This window comes from Camellia sinensis, chromosome 8 (assembly GCF_055761805.1).
Source record: "Camellia sinensis isolate YWXY chromosome 8, ASM5576180v1, whole genome shotgun sequence".
NCBI lineage: Eukaryota > Viridiplantae > Streptophyta > Magnoliopsida > Ericales > Theaceae > Camellia > Camellia sinensis.
Window position 1 is genome coordinate 177,981,185 of NC_138968.1, and position 18,405 is coordinate 177,999,589.

Genomic DNA, 18,405 nt, shown 5'->3' on the forward strand with positions numbered 1-18,405 from the left:
CTGCATTAATGGTGATGTGTTGTGGCAATAACTCTGCAGATCTTTGTCTGCTGATGTGGCCTGTGTTTCACCTACCATGTGCCCGAATGCCATTGGCCCTCCATGTCCAGGTGGCCTCCAACTGTCCTGGGCTTTGCCAACTGGGTTATGCTATGGGTCCCAAGCGATGGGTTTGAGGTTGTTTGCTGTGGGCCGTAAGTCTTGTGGGCCTATCCATGTCAGTATATAAGAAATCTTATTTTTAAGATCTCAAATATTTCTTAAGGCCTAGTTTGGGAAAACTAAATAAGTGTACTTTTTTGACTTTTTATGAAATATGGGTTGAGTTTGGATTGGGTTTGAAGTGATGTATTAGAGAGGTGATGTGACTTAAATAAGATGATGTGACTTAAATAGGATAGTAACTTTTAGACTTTTTGTCTTTTTTCAATCTTCTCAAACTAGGCCTAAATATAAAAAAATCATAATTTAAGGATTTAAAGCAATTTTACCCATTTTAAAATTTTAATAAAGTTCTTCTTTTTTGCCAACTGAATTTTAGTAAGAAAAATGTTTAAAGGTCACAAAATCAATAACTCAAATAATTTAAAACTGTCAAAACACGATATCGTTTTTACTTATTAAAAAATGCTTGGGACCTCTAATTAGAGGTACCACTAGTGATACCCACTGCCACATCAGTGCGGTGTCTTGGTTTTTTTTTTTTTTTTTTTTTTTTTTGTCTTTTCCACCTCATTAGAAGTGTGTTTAGAGCCTCTAAATTAGAGGTCTCTAGCATTGCCCTTACTTATTTTATGTTCAAAACAACGTCATTGTAAATTTCGGGCCACCAACCGACAATTTCAAGCTATTCGAATCACTAAATTTCGGGCCACAACATTGCTGGTTTTAGTAGTCACGTTATGGAAAATGATTGAGAGCCCTAAAAAAGTTGCCCCTAATACCCCTAATTTCCAATTTTGGAAACTGTTTTTTTTTTTTCTTTCTTTTTTCTTTTTTTTTTTCTTTCTTTTTACCCGAAATGGAATTTCGAGCCATTCGGGGCTCTCCATTTCGGGCCCTCAATCACCGCCCGTCAGGTTATTGCACGCCTCTCCATTCCTCTCTTTTCCTCTCCATCGTCTTCTTTGTGTAGGTAGGTAGGCCCATGGAAGAGGAATACTCAGTTAGCGATCCTACTCTGCTACTCATCTCAGCTTCCGATTTCGCATTTCATCCCGGTAATCCACTCTTCACACTCCTTGCACTTCACATTTCTTCTCTCTCTCTCTCCCTCTCTCTCTCTCTCTATATATATATATATAACCTTTTCCCTTCTATCTTGTCATCTATCAGGTTTTCAATCTGACTCTTCTACAAAGGAATTCCTTGATCGCTTCCCCCTTCCAGTCATCATCAAGTAACCCTCTTCATCTCTCTCTACCTATACACACATACAGATACATATATTACTTTAATTCAATGATATCGACATGTTCTTGATTTCTTGCAGTTCAGTTACTTAGAATTTGTTTATGTATAACTCAAAATCATTATAAAATTTGATGTTAAAAGTTGTGTTAATAAATAATTGCACGGACAATCTCTCAATTAATCACTTTGGTCGACCATAAAAAAATCATTTAGCCCCATCGACTATAAAATCCTACCCTACTTTGGTCCCTCAATTTCCAAACCCTACCTTTAGCCCCGTCAATTATATAAAATTGTACAAATGCCCCATGGAGCGGTGAGAGTGATATAATTTTATAGGTGGGTGGTCCAATGTACGGTTTTAAAGTTGAGAAGGGTAGGAGTATGATATTCAGTGATAGTTGACGTGTTGTCCGTGCAATTAACCCTTAAAATTTTTGAGTTTGTTTCATGATAGTATGATCATGCTTGCAGTGCTTTACAAACGAAAGGGGATGTGCCTGGTCTTGAGAATGCTTTGGTTGCTTGTCTGGAGAGGATATTTAAGACAAAATATGGGGCCTCCCTCATTCCACAGTACATGGTATGTGTAGTTTCTTTGACAAATTGTTGTCCTTTCATGCCACTTGTAATGTATATTGCTCTTTTTGGTGGGCTCCCGATACTGAAATACAATATTAAGTGGGAGACTATTTGCAATGATCAACCGGTGCTTCTATTTTCTAGTTGAACATTGGGAATATGACTGCATTTTTTTTACTGAACAAGAAAAGTGGTAAAAAATCTCAAATTCAATACAATTAGATTTTCTCAAATTGAGAATAAGAAACCCCGGTTAATGACAAAGGACGGAGTGTGGACTGCAAAGACCCAACATCTTCTTCCACAATTACACATGAAATGATTAATTTCTGTTATGAAACAGGCAGGCATGCATTCTGAAAACTTAAGAGATCCACTTAAACTTCATGGTTTTTTGCCAATACATAGTAATATGATTTTCTGTTTGGTGCTTTGTGGCTGTCAATTGGTTTTTCAACCAAACTAATTGCTAGAGGTAAAATGAGATTGCCCCTGATATTACAGGGGGATGCTTTTTGTCTAGATTTTATATTTCTTACACGATCAATATGCAAAGTTCATGGTTTGCAATTCTGTAGTACATAATTTAGTTAGCATGATAATGATTGTAAGCACGTAATTATATTTCACTTCGTAATTTTATGCTAATAAGAACTGACATGTCTTTAACATATGATCATGTAGATGGTACTGTGCAAATGTCATCACTATTTATGGATCTTATTACTAATTCCCTGTATGTAAATCTTGTTGAGTCTCACTTGAGTTTTCTCATGTTTGAGTGCAAAGTCTTTGATGACATGAAATTAGTACTAGGGCAAGCAGTGGCCTTCTGTTTGCAAAATTCTTAGGGAAAGGTTGGGTGCTAACTTGCAAATTTAAGCTGCTATTGTAGAATCACTGATCTTTGGGATGCTGTCTGGAATACTTATTGCTCACTTATTGGTGGTTTTAGGCTAAAGCAAACCAAACCAAATCAAGCCTTAAGTCCTATCAAACGAGACTGGCTACATGCAGTGGCGGAGCTACATGGAGGCCATGGGGGGTCACATGCCCCTCCCCCTGGTTTTGGATTTACAATTTTTTTTTAGTTTTTTTATATATGTATATAAATAAAATCTTAAACAAAAATAATATTTAGAATAAAATGTCAATGGTATTTCTAAATTTATGAGAACAATAGTGATTATTTTATTGAAAATGAAGGACTACAACAAATTATTTTTTTATGTATGAAAATTTTGTGAAAAAATCCCAATATAAAAGTAATATCCATCATTATTGATATGTAAATATAATTAATCTCACTATATATATATATGTAAAAGTTACTAGAGTGTTAGTTATATTTGCATGTAGAATTCACCCTTCATATGTTGCTTTACTATTGGTTGATATCATATGTCAATGATGATGTGATATCACTATTATATGAAATTTTTACTCAAATTTAGTAAAAACTTAATAAATGCCCCTTTTGATTTAGGTTTCTGTCTCCGCCACTAGCTACATGAATCTTTCTGATAATTAATTTTGTTTGTTCATGATTGCGAGGGATCACATCTCAGTCAGCTACAAAGAACCTATCGCTTATTAACAATTTTCCATGGATTCTGTTCAATTCCATCTGATTCTACACGTTATTTAATCCCTTAGAGATAAAGATTTATGTTCTGATTCTCTTGATTTAATTTGTTAAACAATATGATTGATCTTATACTTATGAGCTATCTCTGCTATCTTCTTTTTTCCAGCCTTTTATAGTAGTTGGTCTGGGGGCAGATTCTCAAAAAGTCAGATGTGTCGCTTGTAAAACAGTACGTACATTTATAACGATCTCAGCTTTATCATCGTACTTACTTTTTTCTGAAGTTGTTGGAGACGGGCAAATTTTAAGCTATTGTTTTGGTTTAGTAATACACCAAATAAAGGCAATTGTTTTAACTGGCTTTGGCATCATGATAACTCTGAGCAGGTTTCTTGCCTTTTGGAGAATTCTGATGAAACCACCGTTTCTGCTGCACGGCTAGTTATTGAGTATGATGTGTATCCACTTTTGCTTAAGTGCCTAACTGATGGGTAAGCTGCCAGAATATTCAATTTATTATTATTATTATTATTATTATTATTTTTTGTTGCATTTGGCTTTTCTATTGTGTTTGTAATTTACTTAACTCACTAATGATAAAGAGTTTTTCTCATTGTCATTTACTTTTTGGTTAATGGGAATGCTTTAAGGTGTGAAACGTGTTAAGGACTCAGCTGAATGACACACACAGACACACACACACACACATACATATATATCAAGTGATGGAAAGAGTGAATTAGAATCTAGCTACATCTGTGTTGCATTTCATGTTGTTTTGAGGTGAAGGTCCAAGACACTTAGCACTCTTGTTGGAAGTCAGCCCCTTGTCCAAACTTTATGTTGGATGCTGGATATTTATTCTTATAATATTTTCATCATATTCCCTTTCACTGGACGTTGGATGGTTGTGCCATTAGGATATGCAGTATGTTCACATTTTAGCTTGTGCTCCTCTCTAGTGGTATTTGTTTTTAATCCCTTACCTTGTATCCAGAAGGTAGATCAGAAAGATTGGAAGGGTTTTTTGAAAATTGGAAGGACTTATGTCTGGGTAATTATAGTATCAAGAGAATAGACAGGTGCACAATTTATCATGAAGTTGGTTTTGACATGTGCTATAGACTTCATGTTGTTTCAGAATATTCTTGTTGCCAGAAAGTTTAGATGATCTCTCTCTCTCTCCCTCTCTCCCTCTCTCTCTCCCCGTAAATGAAAGCAAAATCTTATGTGATTAAGGGAATTTTTCAAAACCTTCAAATGATGTCGTTGGTTGATTTTGGACTGCAACCAAATGAAGGCAAAATCTTATGTGATTGACAATCATTCAGGTAGAGGCAATTGAGGGAATTTTTCAAGACCTTCAAATGATCTTGTTGGTTGATTTTGGACTGCAACCAAGCAAAATTTTCAAAATCCTCATAAGATTCATTGATTCAAAAGACTCATTGATTTTGTTTAACATGTGAATCCCTTTGTTAATCCATCGAATCATGTTGTGATTATCACCTTAAGTTCTTCTTTTGTTTCCTAGAGGTCAAGGTCATACTGAGCTCTATTTACAACATTGACTCCATAAAGATAGGAAACTTGAGTAATTGTGCTCTCTAAAAAATATGGCTGACACCTGATTTACCTTTATTTCCAAGAAGGAAACCAAGAGTCTCGTTCCAGATGTTAAATTTGTGATGTAGCTAGCGCAAACTTTCTTCTTTCTTTTGGATAAGTAGCTAGCAGAGAGTTTTGTAGCATTGTCACCCGTTAAAGGGGTCTGAAATGAGGATCGCACAGCGGTGTAGAAAGCACTTGGAGATTTATTAATGTTCTATATTTTAATTTATAGTTGCTCAGTGTTTGTTGGACAGATGTTGTTATCATACAACTATCAATGTTTTGTCCCCAAAAAAAAATAAAAATTACTACTATCAATATGGTAGTAGTCACCTTCATAGTATCTTCTTTATTTTGCTCTCTGCATGCCATTTTGTTTCATAAATCATGCAAAAAAGTAAAGGATGTGAAATCAATTGCTTTGTTGTCTGTAGCGATGAACAAGTTGCCGCTGCAGCAATGGATGCAATTAGGAATTTTGCTGGCTCTGCAGAAGGAATGGTAAGGATTTGTCTGCTTTGAGTTGAAAGCTTTTTAATTTTTTCGGTTTTATTTTCTTTAGAACATAAGATAATCACAACTTCAAAGCTTCTTTTTGTCTTGCACCGAATAGCATGATCATTTTCTATGAATCCTGATGTTTATTTTGTTTTATTTTCTTGCTAATTTGTTGCAGAACATCATCTTTCCAGCTAATACCAATGAAGCTACTCACCTCAGAAATGTAGCAGCAGGATGCTCATCACTGGTATCATAGTTGATACTACATAATTGATAAATTAGGTTTATGAAATTTAGGCAGCATTCAACACAAAGTGTTCATATCAATGAGCAGTTTTCTTATAATTGTGGCTGTTAATTCTTGAGCCTGTACTATTATTGATGGCTAAATCGAATTTTCCATATAATCAAAACATGCTGATCTTGAACATTTTGGCCATGTATAAGCATATTTGAATTTAGACATGCCACCATGTGATAGTTTCATACCATTTCTGTTTACTGTCTTAGCCTTGTAATGTAATCGTGTCAAATGTGAACCTTTCTGTCGGTGTCCTTGAGTTAATTATAAAAAAGGTCATCTCTACTGAATTATATTGCCGAGGGCTTCTTCCTTAAAAAGTTACCAAGTACATTAGGCATAAGTTTTATTTAAATCTCAATGAGTGTGCTGGTTATGGTCATTCTCAATCTCTATGAAAATTGAGATTATCTGGCAATTGTTTCTCTGAATGTTTTCTTGTCCTTCAACATGTTTCAGGGACGGGTTCGGGTTTTAGCTTTAATTGTGAAGCTATTCTCTATTTCCAGCTCTGTAGCCACTGTAGTTTACAACTCAAATCTTCTTAGTCCATTAGAGGCAGAGATAAGCAATGTGAATGACACACTCGCAGCTTTGAGTGTTTTGGAGCTCTTTTATGAGGTTTGGCATTGTTAACTTGCATTTTGTATAATTCCTGGGTGTGTCTGTTTGCTAATAGTTGCATTATGTTATATGGGGAGACTCCTGTATGATAATCATTTATTATGTATTCTAAACTATGTTAGCACTTCTCATGCTACATTTTAATTTGAGCGAGGATTGTGGTGTGTCTTCATTTTATCATATTATTTTTGCATGAACCATGGTTTTAAAAAGCGGCCGCAACGGTTACGTAACGCCGTTACGTAACGGTTTTGGTTAGGGGTGTACACGGTCCGGATTGGTTCGGTTCTGAGAAAATCCAAGAACCGAACCGATCTTAACGGTTCTGTGATTTTGAGAACCAGACCAGACCGTTACACTTGTAAAACCGGACCAGAACCAAACCGAAAAAACGGTTCGGTTTCGGTTTGGTTTACAGTTCCAAAAATTTCTATTTACAAGAATAAATTGTTAATATTAGCAAAATAATTACTCAAACTAATTACATTTAACTCATGATAAAAACTAATAATATTAAGGCATTACTTAATACTACATATCTATACTATCATAATATCATTAAAATTATAAAAAACCAATTAATAAAAATAAAACTTGATATTATACATATATCTTTTAAAATTCGGTTCGGTTCGAACCACGGTTTTTTCATAAAATCCATTAACCGAACCGTTTTTACGGTTCTCATATTTCTTAATCCGAAACCGAACCAAACCGTATGATTCGGTCTGATTCGATCTGGATTACCGGTTTGAAAGGATTTTTGAACAGCCCTAGTTTTGGTAGTTACCGCCACCCGTTACGGCCGCTTTTGCAGTGTGATTGAGATTTACAGGTGTGTCGGCTGTAGCGGCTGCCGTAGCGGTTGTAACGGTGCTGTAACAGTCGTAATGGTTCCGAACTGTTTCTTTCGAAAAAAACACACCAAAAAAAGCTGAAAATGGTGAAAGAAGGATAGAGAGAAGAGGGAAGATAAAGAGAGAAGATGGAGGAGCAAGAGATAGAGAGAGAAGAGGGAAGATGAAGAACATGTTATTGATTTGTTGAAATTTTAAGACTTATGCTATTCTATTCAGCTGCTATCACTCAACCATTTTGTTTGTGTGTGTCTATCTATATATTGTTTGATTATAATAATAATAATAATAATAATAATAATAATAATAATAATAAATGTGGTCATTATCTATTTGACTTGGTTAAAATATGTATATATATATATATATATATTTAGGCTCTTATTTATTCTATTACTTTTGTCATTGTTTATTTTGTATATAATAGTTAGTGATGAATTTTTTGTATAATATAAAGTCATTAATTATTAAAATAAAATGTAAAAAACTCAGTTTATAGTGATTTAAAAATATAAAATATATTGGATCATACTTAAAAATTTACAAAAATTGATCAATATTTATTTTAAACCCAATAAATATGATTATGGAAAAAAAATATGCGTATCAGTAAGTTTTTTTTAAATTGTGCTAAAAATAAAAAAATTCACGGTGCCGGTTACCGCAACCGTTACGCTACGGCCTTTACACCCGGCAACCGCAACCGCGCCACCGCCACCGTTACGGCGACCGCAACCGCTTTTCAGAACCTTGGCATGAACACTTGAAAAGAAAGACGGCCAAAAGCGTGCAACAAAGCACATTAAATACTCATGCAATCATTCTATTTTGTGTTTATACTGTTAGTTGAGAGAATGTGCAATTAAAGCTAGTATCAAATGGATTTGCTGACAATCAATATTACCTTTTGTTATTAGAACTCAAATTAGAATAATGATTTTGCATGTTGCTACAGCCATTTGATATGCTTCAATGAGAAGTAATACATGACAATTTGAGGATGCGCTTTGTGATTCTTGTGTGTTTTCATCTCTTTTACATGGTGACTAATATTGTCTTTCTGCCTTTGGCCACAATGTGACAAACCTAGTTGCCTTACCTAAGATATAGTGTCAACTTGAGTAGTGGTAGTGATACCGTTACAGTTACCCTTGGTTCCTTGAAATTTCTTGGTACATGTGTAGCTCCATAGATGCATACCTGAATGGTGATGGCGCACTCCGGTATGATCTTTTGCACATTCGTCTGGTTGTGTTTGTTTGCCTCAGTGTCATAAACATCTAGTACACAGCATGCAACTTCTGCGGATAATGTGGGCACTGGTATATTACTCAGCGTTGTAATCAGAAGCGCCCGTTGCTACTGATAATTATATAGATACTGGTAACCTCTTGGCCCTATTACTTTAGGCTATTAAGTTTTGGGTCATTCAGCCTAGAATTTTCCATATTTTGGTTGAAGTCTCAATTGGAATGTCTGTAACTTTGTTATTCTTTGAGAATGACATATAAAACCTTGGATTAAAGTAATTTACAATGGCTAGGAAACTAGAGTGGTTTTAGATTGTGGGAGGTAGCAGTAGAAATTGTTTATTTTACTTGAGCAAGACAGGATTGCGTGAAAGAACTCCAAATTCTTCTAATTTTCCACTATGTTTTAACCTGTTGTCCTCCAACAGAACTAAAGAAGCAGAAATTAACAATTTAAATGAAGTTTTTGTGGCAATCTAAATTTGGAGTTTGTTTTAGTTTTACTTCTTGGATTTGCTGTCTTCAAAGTTCCACTTGTCTCCTTGACCCTTGATTGTTAAGGATCTCCTACTCTTGGGACAGGAGAAGTAATGAAATCTGTTTTTCTTGATTACGGCAGTTTTTTGGCCTCTCAATTTATGTTTTTTTTATATATATTTTTTATTCTTCAATTATTACCTGAGTTATGCTGCCCTGTCTTCTGCTGGGTATTTGGCGGATGAAGTTGGCAGAAATTCAGCATAGTACGGAGTTCTTGTCAAGGACTACCCTTCTTCAACTACTTAGTACCATGATAAGGTATTGAATGATAAAATCATGTTTTTAATTTTTCATTTTTGCTCCTTCCATGCCTTGAAAGTTATATCTTTGTGTAGCAATGCATCAATTGGATCAATCTTGAGAGCAAGAGCAATGATGATAATTGGAAGGCTTATGTCCAAGGAGAATGTTTTTATGTTTATTGATGAATCTGGTATGCCCTTATGCTCAACTTCTGAAGCTCTTTTGGGATTTAATGTTTACTTGTGTTTAAAAGATGCCAAACTTGGATCATTCACCAGAGTCCTAATTTTCCAAGGATTTATGGTGGTCTGGCATATGTTAATTTTTTTGTCCTCCCTCTTTCTCATTCTTTTAGTTATATGCAATACATATGATAATCAAAATTTCAATGTACAATTATTACTGAGCAATATGTGACTTATGTTAAAAAGTCAAAAGATCTTATGTGACTGGACTAACATCTTGATGTAGTTAGAACTAGTATGGTTGTTATGCTTAGCACCATAAGAGTTAGTTAGAGTTAGTTGGTTTGTTATGTTTAGCACCATGAGAGTTAGATAGAGTTAGTTGGGTCTTTATCCTATAAATATAAGATTAGGCTCCTCTAGTATTGAGTTTTATGATATTTCGATATAAAATATTTCAGAGCTTGAGAGCTCTTACACCTATTTTGGAATTTTCCCTCTCAAATGAAATCTCCTTCTTGATTGGTTTCATCATTTTGGTATCAAAGCAGTTGGTTCTGTAACAACCCAGATTTTTAATTATTCTGTAGAATTTATACTAATATTATTTAATCTCAATTCGAAAAATATATATAATTTTTTATATATTATTATGCGCAATTTTACAAAATAATATAATTATTATGAGTCTAGTGGTCAAAATATAAATAATAATAATAATAGGTGTGGTAGTAAAATAAATAATTTATTTTCTGTTGGTATATGATAAAGTGTAATTAATTAGATATTATTTTATTTATATAATTATATTAAAATATTGGGTCAAAAGGTAATTATCTTAAATATCTATTAAGGATAAAAATGAATCTATATAATTATGAATTAAATCTGTGGGAAAGCGACGCCTGACCACATGTTGGCCACAGAGTGGTTTCTCCTCTCTATTTAAGGAGGAGGCGTCTCACCTGGAGAGAAGGAAAGAAGAAAAGAAAAGAAAGAAAGGAAGGAAAGAAGAAAGGAAAAGAAAAGAAGAAAGGAAGGAATGAAAGATAAGAGAGGAAGAAGGAAAAAATAGTGAAAGGTGAAAGGGTCTTTGATAGTGGAAAGAAAGAGTAAGGTATTAAAGTTAAGGTGATTTATATTATACCTTGAGTCACCAAAATGTATTTTACGTATGTTTTAACTTACCAAAATCTGTTTTATACAAGTTATATTTTATTAGTATATTAATAAAAGTTATGTTTTATAAAGATTTCAGTTACATGGTTTATCTTCTGAACCCTATTTGTTTAAAAGGAAATCCATGGATATGTTTGTTTATATTTTAAAGAATATTTGGCTATGACCTTATATACAATTATGTTTTATAAGTACCACCACGGGAGTCCCATGTCTTGGGGGACTTAAATAACTATTGGCCTCTGTTTGGTTACTTTGTGGCCCTCTGATCCATTGACCTCTGTTCTGTGCGGAGCAAAGTGCTACACTATTGTGGGATTCACCTCTAGAATTCGTACGAGCCACCTCTTGAATCCGTACCTCTGTTCTGTGCGGACCAAAGTGTTGTGCGGAGCTAAGTGCTACACTATTGTGGGAGCCACCTCTTGAATCCGTACCTCTGTTCTGACTGTCACTTCTGTGACCTGTGCTCTGTTCTGTTCTGTACCGTGGTTATGGCGATATATTTACATAATATCTGTATTTCAGTTTCTGCTACTTAAATGACTTATTTACCAAACTGAGTTATGTAAATGTTTTGGCTACATAACTATCCATGGTTATTTCGTGCCCTTATACTCTTGGTATAATATTTCTCACTCTGCCATGTGCTTATAGTTGTTTACCAATTTTCAGGAAACATGCAATTCAGAAATAGCTTTTGGAAAGTCTTAGATGCGGGGCTGCAGGATAGACACACACACAGCACCTTTATGATATTTTTATATATAAATATCGACCTTTTTGGTCAATAAATTTTGTAATAAAAATAGAAGCTCCAATGATTATTTTCGTACCCTTACTTAAATATTACTTTTGCTTGCGTTTATTGATTTGTTTAAGAATTGGTCGTAGGTAACTTCGGTTACTGGCCATCACGATGCTTAACCCTTGGGTACGGGGAGTGGGTCGTGACAGTTTTTGTGCCTAAACTCTTTCAAGTCTGAGTGTAGTTCTCGAAATCTAATCTCTATTTGCAGCAGAGTTGTATTTTTACAAATAGTCCTTGGTGATCATACATTGATCCAGGAAACCCTAGACTTGGATTTGTCTTCACAATGTCGAGTCACACCTCTTCATCGAGTTGTGGGAGTGAGATTCAATTTCGCAATGACTCTGGCCGGCCAAAATCGAGTTCATCGAAGCCTAATGTAAAATAAACTGATGTATATTATTGATTGATATATCTTGATGTGTTACAAGATTGATTTTTAAATTACAATTCCTATACAATCTATATATAGAAGAAAATGTGGTAGTAGGTGTAGTGGAGGTGATAGTGGGTTAGGTGAAGTGGAGTGTGTGGTGAAGTGGAGGTAGGTGAAGTGGAGTGTGTAGTGGAGTAGGTGAAGGTAAAGATGGGAAATTCTAACAGCCCCCCGCAAACTCAAGGAGGAGAGAAACTAACCAACTTGAGTTTGGAGAGAGTAACAAAACAAGAAAATACATAAAAATAAAAAAGGATAGGAGACACTGTATGGTCGTGTCAGACCGGTTGGTGAAGACACTGTATGGGGTGTCATAACGTTGTAGAGGACACTGTATGGTGGTGTCATAACGTTGTAGAGGACACTGTATGGGGGTGTCATTCCGATGTAGAAGACAGTTTATGGGGTCATGTCGGACCGTTGTAGGAGACAGTTTATGTGACAGTTGACGGAGTCGTGCTGGACCCTTGTAGAAACTAACCGGAATCAATGTCGGGACAGTTTACAGAGTCTTGTCGGACCCTTGTAGAAACTAACCGGAATCTATGTCGGGACAGTTTACAGAGTCTTGTCGGACCCTTGTAGAAACTAACCGGAATCTATGTCGGGACAGTTTACAGAGTCTTGTCGGACCCCTAAAAAGTCGCACCCTCAAAAGGTGTGCCCAATCTTTCAAAAGGCGTGCCATCAAAAAGCGTGCCCAATCCATAAAAAGGCGTGCCATCAAAAGGCGTGCCCAATTCATCAAAAGGTGTGCCGGACATGATGGCGAGGCACGTGGGCGCCTTGGCTTGCGCGCCCGTTTGTCGTCTGGCGTTTGTCGTCTGGCGGCAAGTGGCGCGCGATACGCGTGGCTGCCTCGGCTATTTAACCAAGACGAAGGCTGAGGCTGAGGCATACCATTCTGAAACCTCTGAAACCAACCCTTCGCTGAAAAACTCAGCCTCGTCGGAGAGAGAAAATCTGTAACACTCTGTTGCCCAGAAAAATGGCCTCTTCTTCCCGGAGTCTGCTCACTCTCTTTCCCGACCTGAACGAGTCAACAAGAGAGATAACTGGTGCGGTGGCCAGTGAACCTCAACCAAACACCGCTGGTTTTGCTCCGTTGAACTTTCCGATGCGGTCTGTGGAGCAAAAAATGGCGGTGCAAACTGATATTGAGGCTAATCAGTACACTCTGAAGTCATGCGTGGAAACCATGACGGCGGTCACAAATTTGTCGAACCGGCTGCAGAGTAGGACAAATGAGGTGCAGCATTTAAATTCCCAGCTGGCTCTGCTCCAACGCATGTATAAGGATGCGCGAGCAGAGATAAGTGTGCTGAAAGCAGAAAATAAAGAGCTGAAGCGGAAGGCCACCGTGATGTTCCGATTTGGAGGTCCTCCATATGCTGCAGTGGAGGAGCGGGGAGTAGTGAGCGTGCCCAGTGGAGTGGGAAACACGGAGGCAGCACCGTCAAGGACTGCCCAGGACGGAGGCAAAAAGAAGAGACCGGCGGCAGAGTAGCGAAGTGAGGTCGGTGGGTGGCCGTCTGCAGAAAAGAAAACAAAGCCGTTGTTGTGGGTGTTGGAATTTTTTTTTTTTTTTTTTTTTTTTTTTTTTTTTTTTTTTTTTTGCTGCTGTAAAATTCTGATCGGGATTGATCCCCGGCTATGAATAAAATATGGTTGGTGTGCAAAAAGCCTTGGTATGCATGTAATTTCGCATGATCCATATGCCCCAGCTGATAGAGCCCGTGCGATTGGTGTGGACTTGGTCTCTGTTGATGAGGAGAGATTTTTTTTTGTTTTTTTTTTTTTTTAACTAAAAAAAAAAGATATATATAGATATATATAAAAGAAAGGAAGTGGGGAACAAGGGAATTTTGGGCGGTGGATGCAAAGGGAGGAGATAGAGTGGGGATAGTGGGTCTGTTATGGATAGAATTAAAGTGGGTGGTGGAAACAATGATGGTGGGGGACAAAAAGAGAGAGAGAGGGAATATACCAGAGAGAGAGAGAGAGGGATAGTGGGTCTGGGGTGAACACGCACACACTCTCTCTCTGTGCCAAAGCTTCAAACAAAACAGAAAGCTTAACAATCCAGCACTTGTGGCATTTGTGAAGAGGTTTCAGTTGCTTCCAACGCCTCAGCCTGCTCCTCCCAAAGCTCCTCACCCTTTGACTGGCCTCACTTTCGCCGTCTCAGATGTATTTGATATAGATGGATTTGTAACTGGGTTTGGCAACCGAGACTGGGTACGGACACATGAAGCTGCTTCTCGAACATCTTTTGTGGTTTCAGCTCTTGTTGAAGGAGGTGCCACATGTGTTGGGAAAACAGTTGTGGAATTTTAGTGCTGCAGAATAATAACCCATGTGGACATCATTCATGTTGGGTTGGTGCATTTTTCATTGGCCGGTGGGTTGGTCTTGAAGAGGTCGGGCTTCAACTTTCTTCTTCTGCCAGAGCCTATCAACAGCACTGTCAGCATCTCCCTGGGCACGAACAAATCCACAGAGCGCAAAAGTGGTGAATTGACCAGTATAACAGCCAGCCTCATCCAAATGCCCAACGTTAATTTGGACAGATGCATGATCCTTAGCAGTGATCAGCCTGTTCGTGGCAGAACACTTCCTGGGGATGTAAAGATCCATGTTCTGTCCCTCCTCATTCTGCATCTTGGCAAGATTGGTTCAAAAGCCAACAACTTGGCAAAGCTCTAAGCACCGAGAATAGGAGCGAGATAGACGGAAGTGAGAGTGACGAAGAAGTGGTAACAGCAACATCCATTGCCACTGTTAAGGAAGAGAGAGAGACAGCGACTGAAGAGAGGAGAGAAGGGGTTTGTTTCATGGCATAGCGAACGCCGGCGTGAGCGGCGAGGTGAAGGTATGTGTAGATGTCCGGCGGAATAGGTTGAGGTCCGGCGGGCGGCCAAGGCGAGGTTGCCGCCCGCCGGTGAAGCGAAAAATACTAAATTATTAACTTTGCTCTGATACCATGTAAAATAAACTGATGTATATTATTGATTGATATATCTTGATGTGTTACAAGATTGATTTTTAAATTACAATTCCTATACAATCTATATATAGAAGAAAATGTGGTAGTAGGTGTAGTGGAGGTGATAGTGGGTTAGGTGAAGTGGAGTGTGTGGTGAAGTGGAGGTAGGTGAAGTGGAGTGTGTAGTGGAGTAGGTGAAGGTAAAGATGGGAAATTCTAACACCTAAGATTCATTCAATCTTTTGACCTAGAACACTGACCTGGTTCAAGCAATCGCAATTTGACCTGTGTATTTGAATTCAAGCTTAGTTTGAAGCTTTAATCTAATTTGTGTCTGTCAAGAAGCCAGGGACTTCATCGCGAAACTGACCCGATTCAACAATCAACCCGAATTCAAGCTTCTGCGACTCGCGATTACGAACTGGACTCCTTTGCGATCTGACCTTGGGTTCTCTCTTGTGACTTGCTGCTGTTTGAGTTAACTTCGATGAGAACTTTGGATTTCGAGTTCCAATTGGACTTGCGATTTCAGTTTGCATCTGGCTTGAAGGTTGCGACCTCTAAGTTCGAACGACTTGCAGATCGACTTAGCTAACTGAATCGAAATCAGACTTGTGTTTGCTATCTTGAAGCGAAATCAGACTCGATTTGAAGCTTCAATTGCAATTTCAGTTTGCATCTGGCTTAAAGGTTGCGACCTCTAAGTTCGAACGACTTGCAGATTGACTTCGCTAACTGAATCGAAATCAGACTTGTGTTTGCTGTCTTGAAGTGAAATCAGACTCGATTTGAAGCTTCGATTGCAATTTGAAGACCCATCGAGTTCGCAATTGTGACATAGTTTCCCGATTCGAGTTGGCATTCGTAGGGGGTTCTTGAATCCCTTTCATGAGTCAAGTTCGTAGGACATTCCTGGTCTTGCGATTTCAGTTTGTCTCTATAGTTCGCAACGAGTTCGCACAAGTGTTCTCAGTTCGCAAAAGTGTTCTTAGTTCGCAAATCTTGCCCTATCCTAATCTGGGTCCTTGTCTGGTGGTGTCGACATTATAGTTCTTGGTTTCTTCTAGCATCGTGAAAGGTTTCGAGATTTTAGTGTGAATCTTCGCTGAAGACTTGGTTTTGAATCTTCGCAAGTCTTGATCAACGAAGACCTTCGTACCACTTGGTTCTTTGACCTTCGACTTTACGAATCCGGTTCTTGGCTTGGTTGAACATAGCGAAGTCTGTAGTTGCAGAGTGGACACATTCAATCTGACATCAGGGCTTGCGGGTCATCTTTATAGGGTGAATCATTGTGTTCTTGGTGAATCGATTTTCGATCCAATAATGGCTAAGAGAGGAAGAGATAGAGATCAAAATAGGAGGCTGTGGTAAAGCATTCGCTGCGAATTTTGGTGAAGAAACCGAGATTAGGAGGCTGTGGTAGAGCATTCGCTACAAATTTTGGTGAAAAAACCGAGATGAATTTCTCAATTGGAAGGAGCAATGATGTTTTCCAAACCAAACTCATAATCAAAGAGATGAGATGAAGCAAATGAGCAACAAATTGCCTTGCAAGAGGTACAATGCTATTTTTGAAACTTCAAAGAGTTTATTTGAAGTTGTAAGTGTTTCCTGCTTCTTCATGCCTTTTTTGGACAATGGCTTGAGTTGAGTATGACGATGGAAGTGATGCTAACTTTCTAGTTGTGTCTAAGGGACAGAAGGAATAATGCATTATGCTATTCTCGCTCTTGATTCGCTTCTCATACATGGTTCTTAACTAGTGGATGCATAGTCGATCATTTCATCTTTTGTCTCATTCTTCACCGTGGCTTCGGAAACTATCCTTTTGCTAGTCTGTTTGTCTCATTCCGATTGAATGAGTATATCTCTGCACCAGTGTGCCAATTAGAGATGAAGGCTCAGGAAAATGAAGGTTGTTATCAGTCTGCACCTATGGTTGTTAGCTAAGGATGTAGTTATCTGTATTCAGGGAAGGATGAATTGAGAGAGCTATGTTTGTGTTGAGCATGGAGATGCAGTGCCTATTCCTCGCCTCAGATTCAATGCATGGGGTTACATTGAGCACACTTCGTTGCTACTTAAACTTGAGGACATGTTCCTTAAAAGAGGGAGAGTCTGGTGTAGTAGAATATAGTTAGGTTAAGTGTATTAAATAGCCTGTTAGTTGTAGTCTATAAATAGGAGATGTAATACCCATTTGTAGTTTGTTTTTGGAATAAAGAATACATTGAAATTGGAGTAGAGTTTGGTTTCTCTCTCTAACCCGTAGGGGTTTTATCCCTCATTGGTGCATTTGTCTTTTCTCTCTCTATTTAATTCTTGATTTAAAAGGATCACTTGCATAGAATGTGCAAAATTCATCAAAACCCACGACTTCATTTTTCATTTTTCATTTCAATCAAGAGAGTCGTTCGCCTACTCAACCCATCGGCCAACTTATTCAGAACCCCCGATTTGTGGCGTAAAGAGAATGTGAATTGTTGCAAGTAGGCCATCCATTTGGCATAGCGCTTGTTAAGATGGGATTGACTATTGATGTACTTGAGAGCTTCATGATCGGTGTTGAGCACAAACTCTTTGTATGCAAGATAGTAGCTCCAATGCTTGATGTCTTGGATAATGGCATAAAATTCCAAGTCATAAGTGGAATACTTGAGCTTAGCCCCGTTTAACTTTTCACTAAAGAAAGCAATGGGCCGCCCTTCTTGGCTAAGGACACCTCCAATACCCAATCCCGATGTATCACAATCAGTGTTTTTAAAGGCTCAAGGCGCACTAAGGCGCCGAAGGTCTCTTGGAGCCTAGGTGCAAGGCGCAAGGCGAGGCGCGGGCTTTATTGAAGTAAGGCGCACAGTATTCGTAAAAAATAGAAAAATTAATATAGACTAATCATTCATAGTAGTAAGACAATTTTTTAAAAAATAAAAAGTAATCAAGATTCAAGACAAAATATAGAATAATTCTCAAAGCCATGAAAGTGCATATTACATAACATTCCAATTTTCAAAGATCAAATAATCCACATTCAATAAAATAAAAACATAAACACTAAACATCCAAAACATAAATATCCAACAAATATTAATATATGTCTTAACTTAACACTTAAAAACATCAATATCAAAAGAAAGGGTAGGTTAGGTCGGTGTCAGTCAATCATCATCCTCAACATCAATGGCAAGCAAACTATCATCTTCTTCTCCATCAGTTGATTTGTATCCCTCAACATCTTCCTCCTCTGTGTCATCTGAGCCCGCTTCCTCTTCATCTATTAATTGAAGTGGAGTCAATG

At 37.5% G+C, this 18,405-nt stretch overlaps 1 protein-coding gene across 2 annotated transcripts in view; it reads left to right on the plus strand.

Moving 5' to 3' along the window:
- Positions 1–1,066: 1,066 nt before the first annotated feature.
- Positions 1,067–18,405, plus strand: part of LOC114319503 (ARM repeat superfamily protein) — a 36,477-nt gene continuing 19,138 nt past the window's right edge. For both annotated transcript variants that reach the window (XR_003649453.2, XM_028266526.2), the window contains exons 1-10: positions 1,067–1,220; positions 1,336–1,399; positions 1,888–1,996; positions 3,750–3,812; positions 3,971–4,074; positions 5,629–5,695; positions 5,871–5,942; positions 6,456–6,617; positions 9,452–9,525; positions 9,603–9,700. Coding sequence is in view for 1 of the 2 variants with exons in the window: in XM_028266526.2 (XP_028122327.2) it covers positions 1,148–1,220; positions 1,336–1,399; positions 1,888–1,996; positions 3,750–3,812; positions 3,971–4,074; positions 5,629–5,695; positions 5,871–5,942; positions 6,456–6,617; positions 9,452–9,525; positions 9,603–9,700 (886 nt within the window). In the remaining variant the exon portion in view is untranslated. The remainder of the gene's footprint in view (positions 1,221–1,335; positions 1,400–1,887; positions 1,997–3,749; positions 3,813–3,970; positions 4,075–5,628; positions 5,696–5,870; positions 5,943–6,455; positions 6,618–9,451; positions 9,526–9,602; positions 9,701–18,405) is intronic.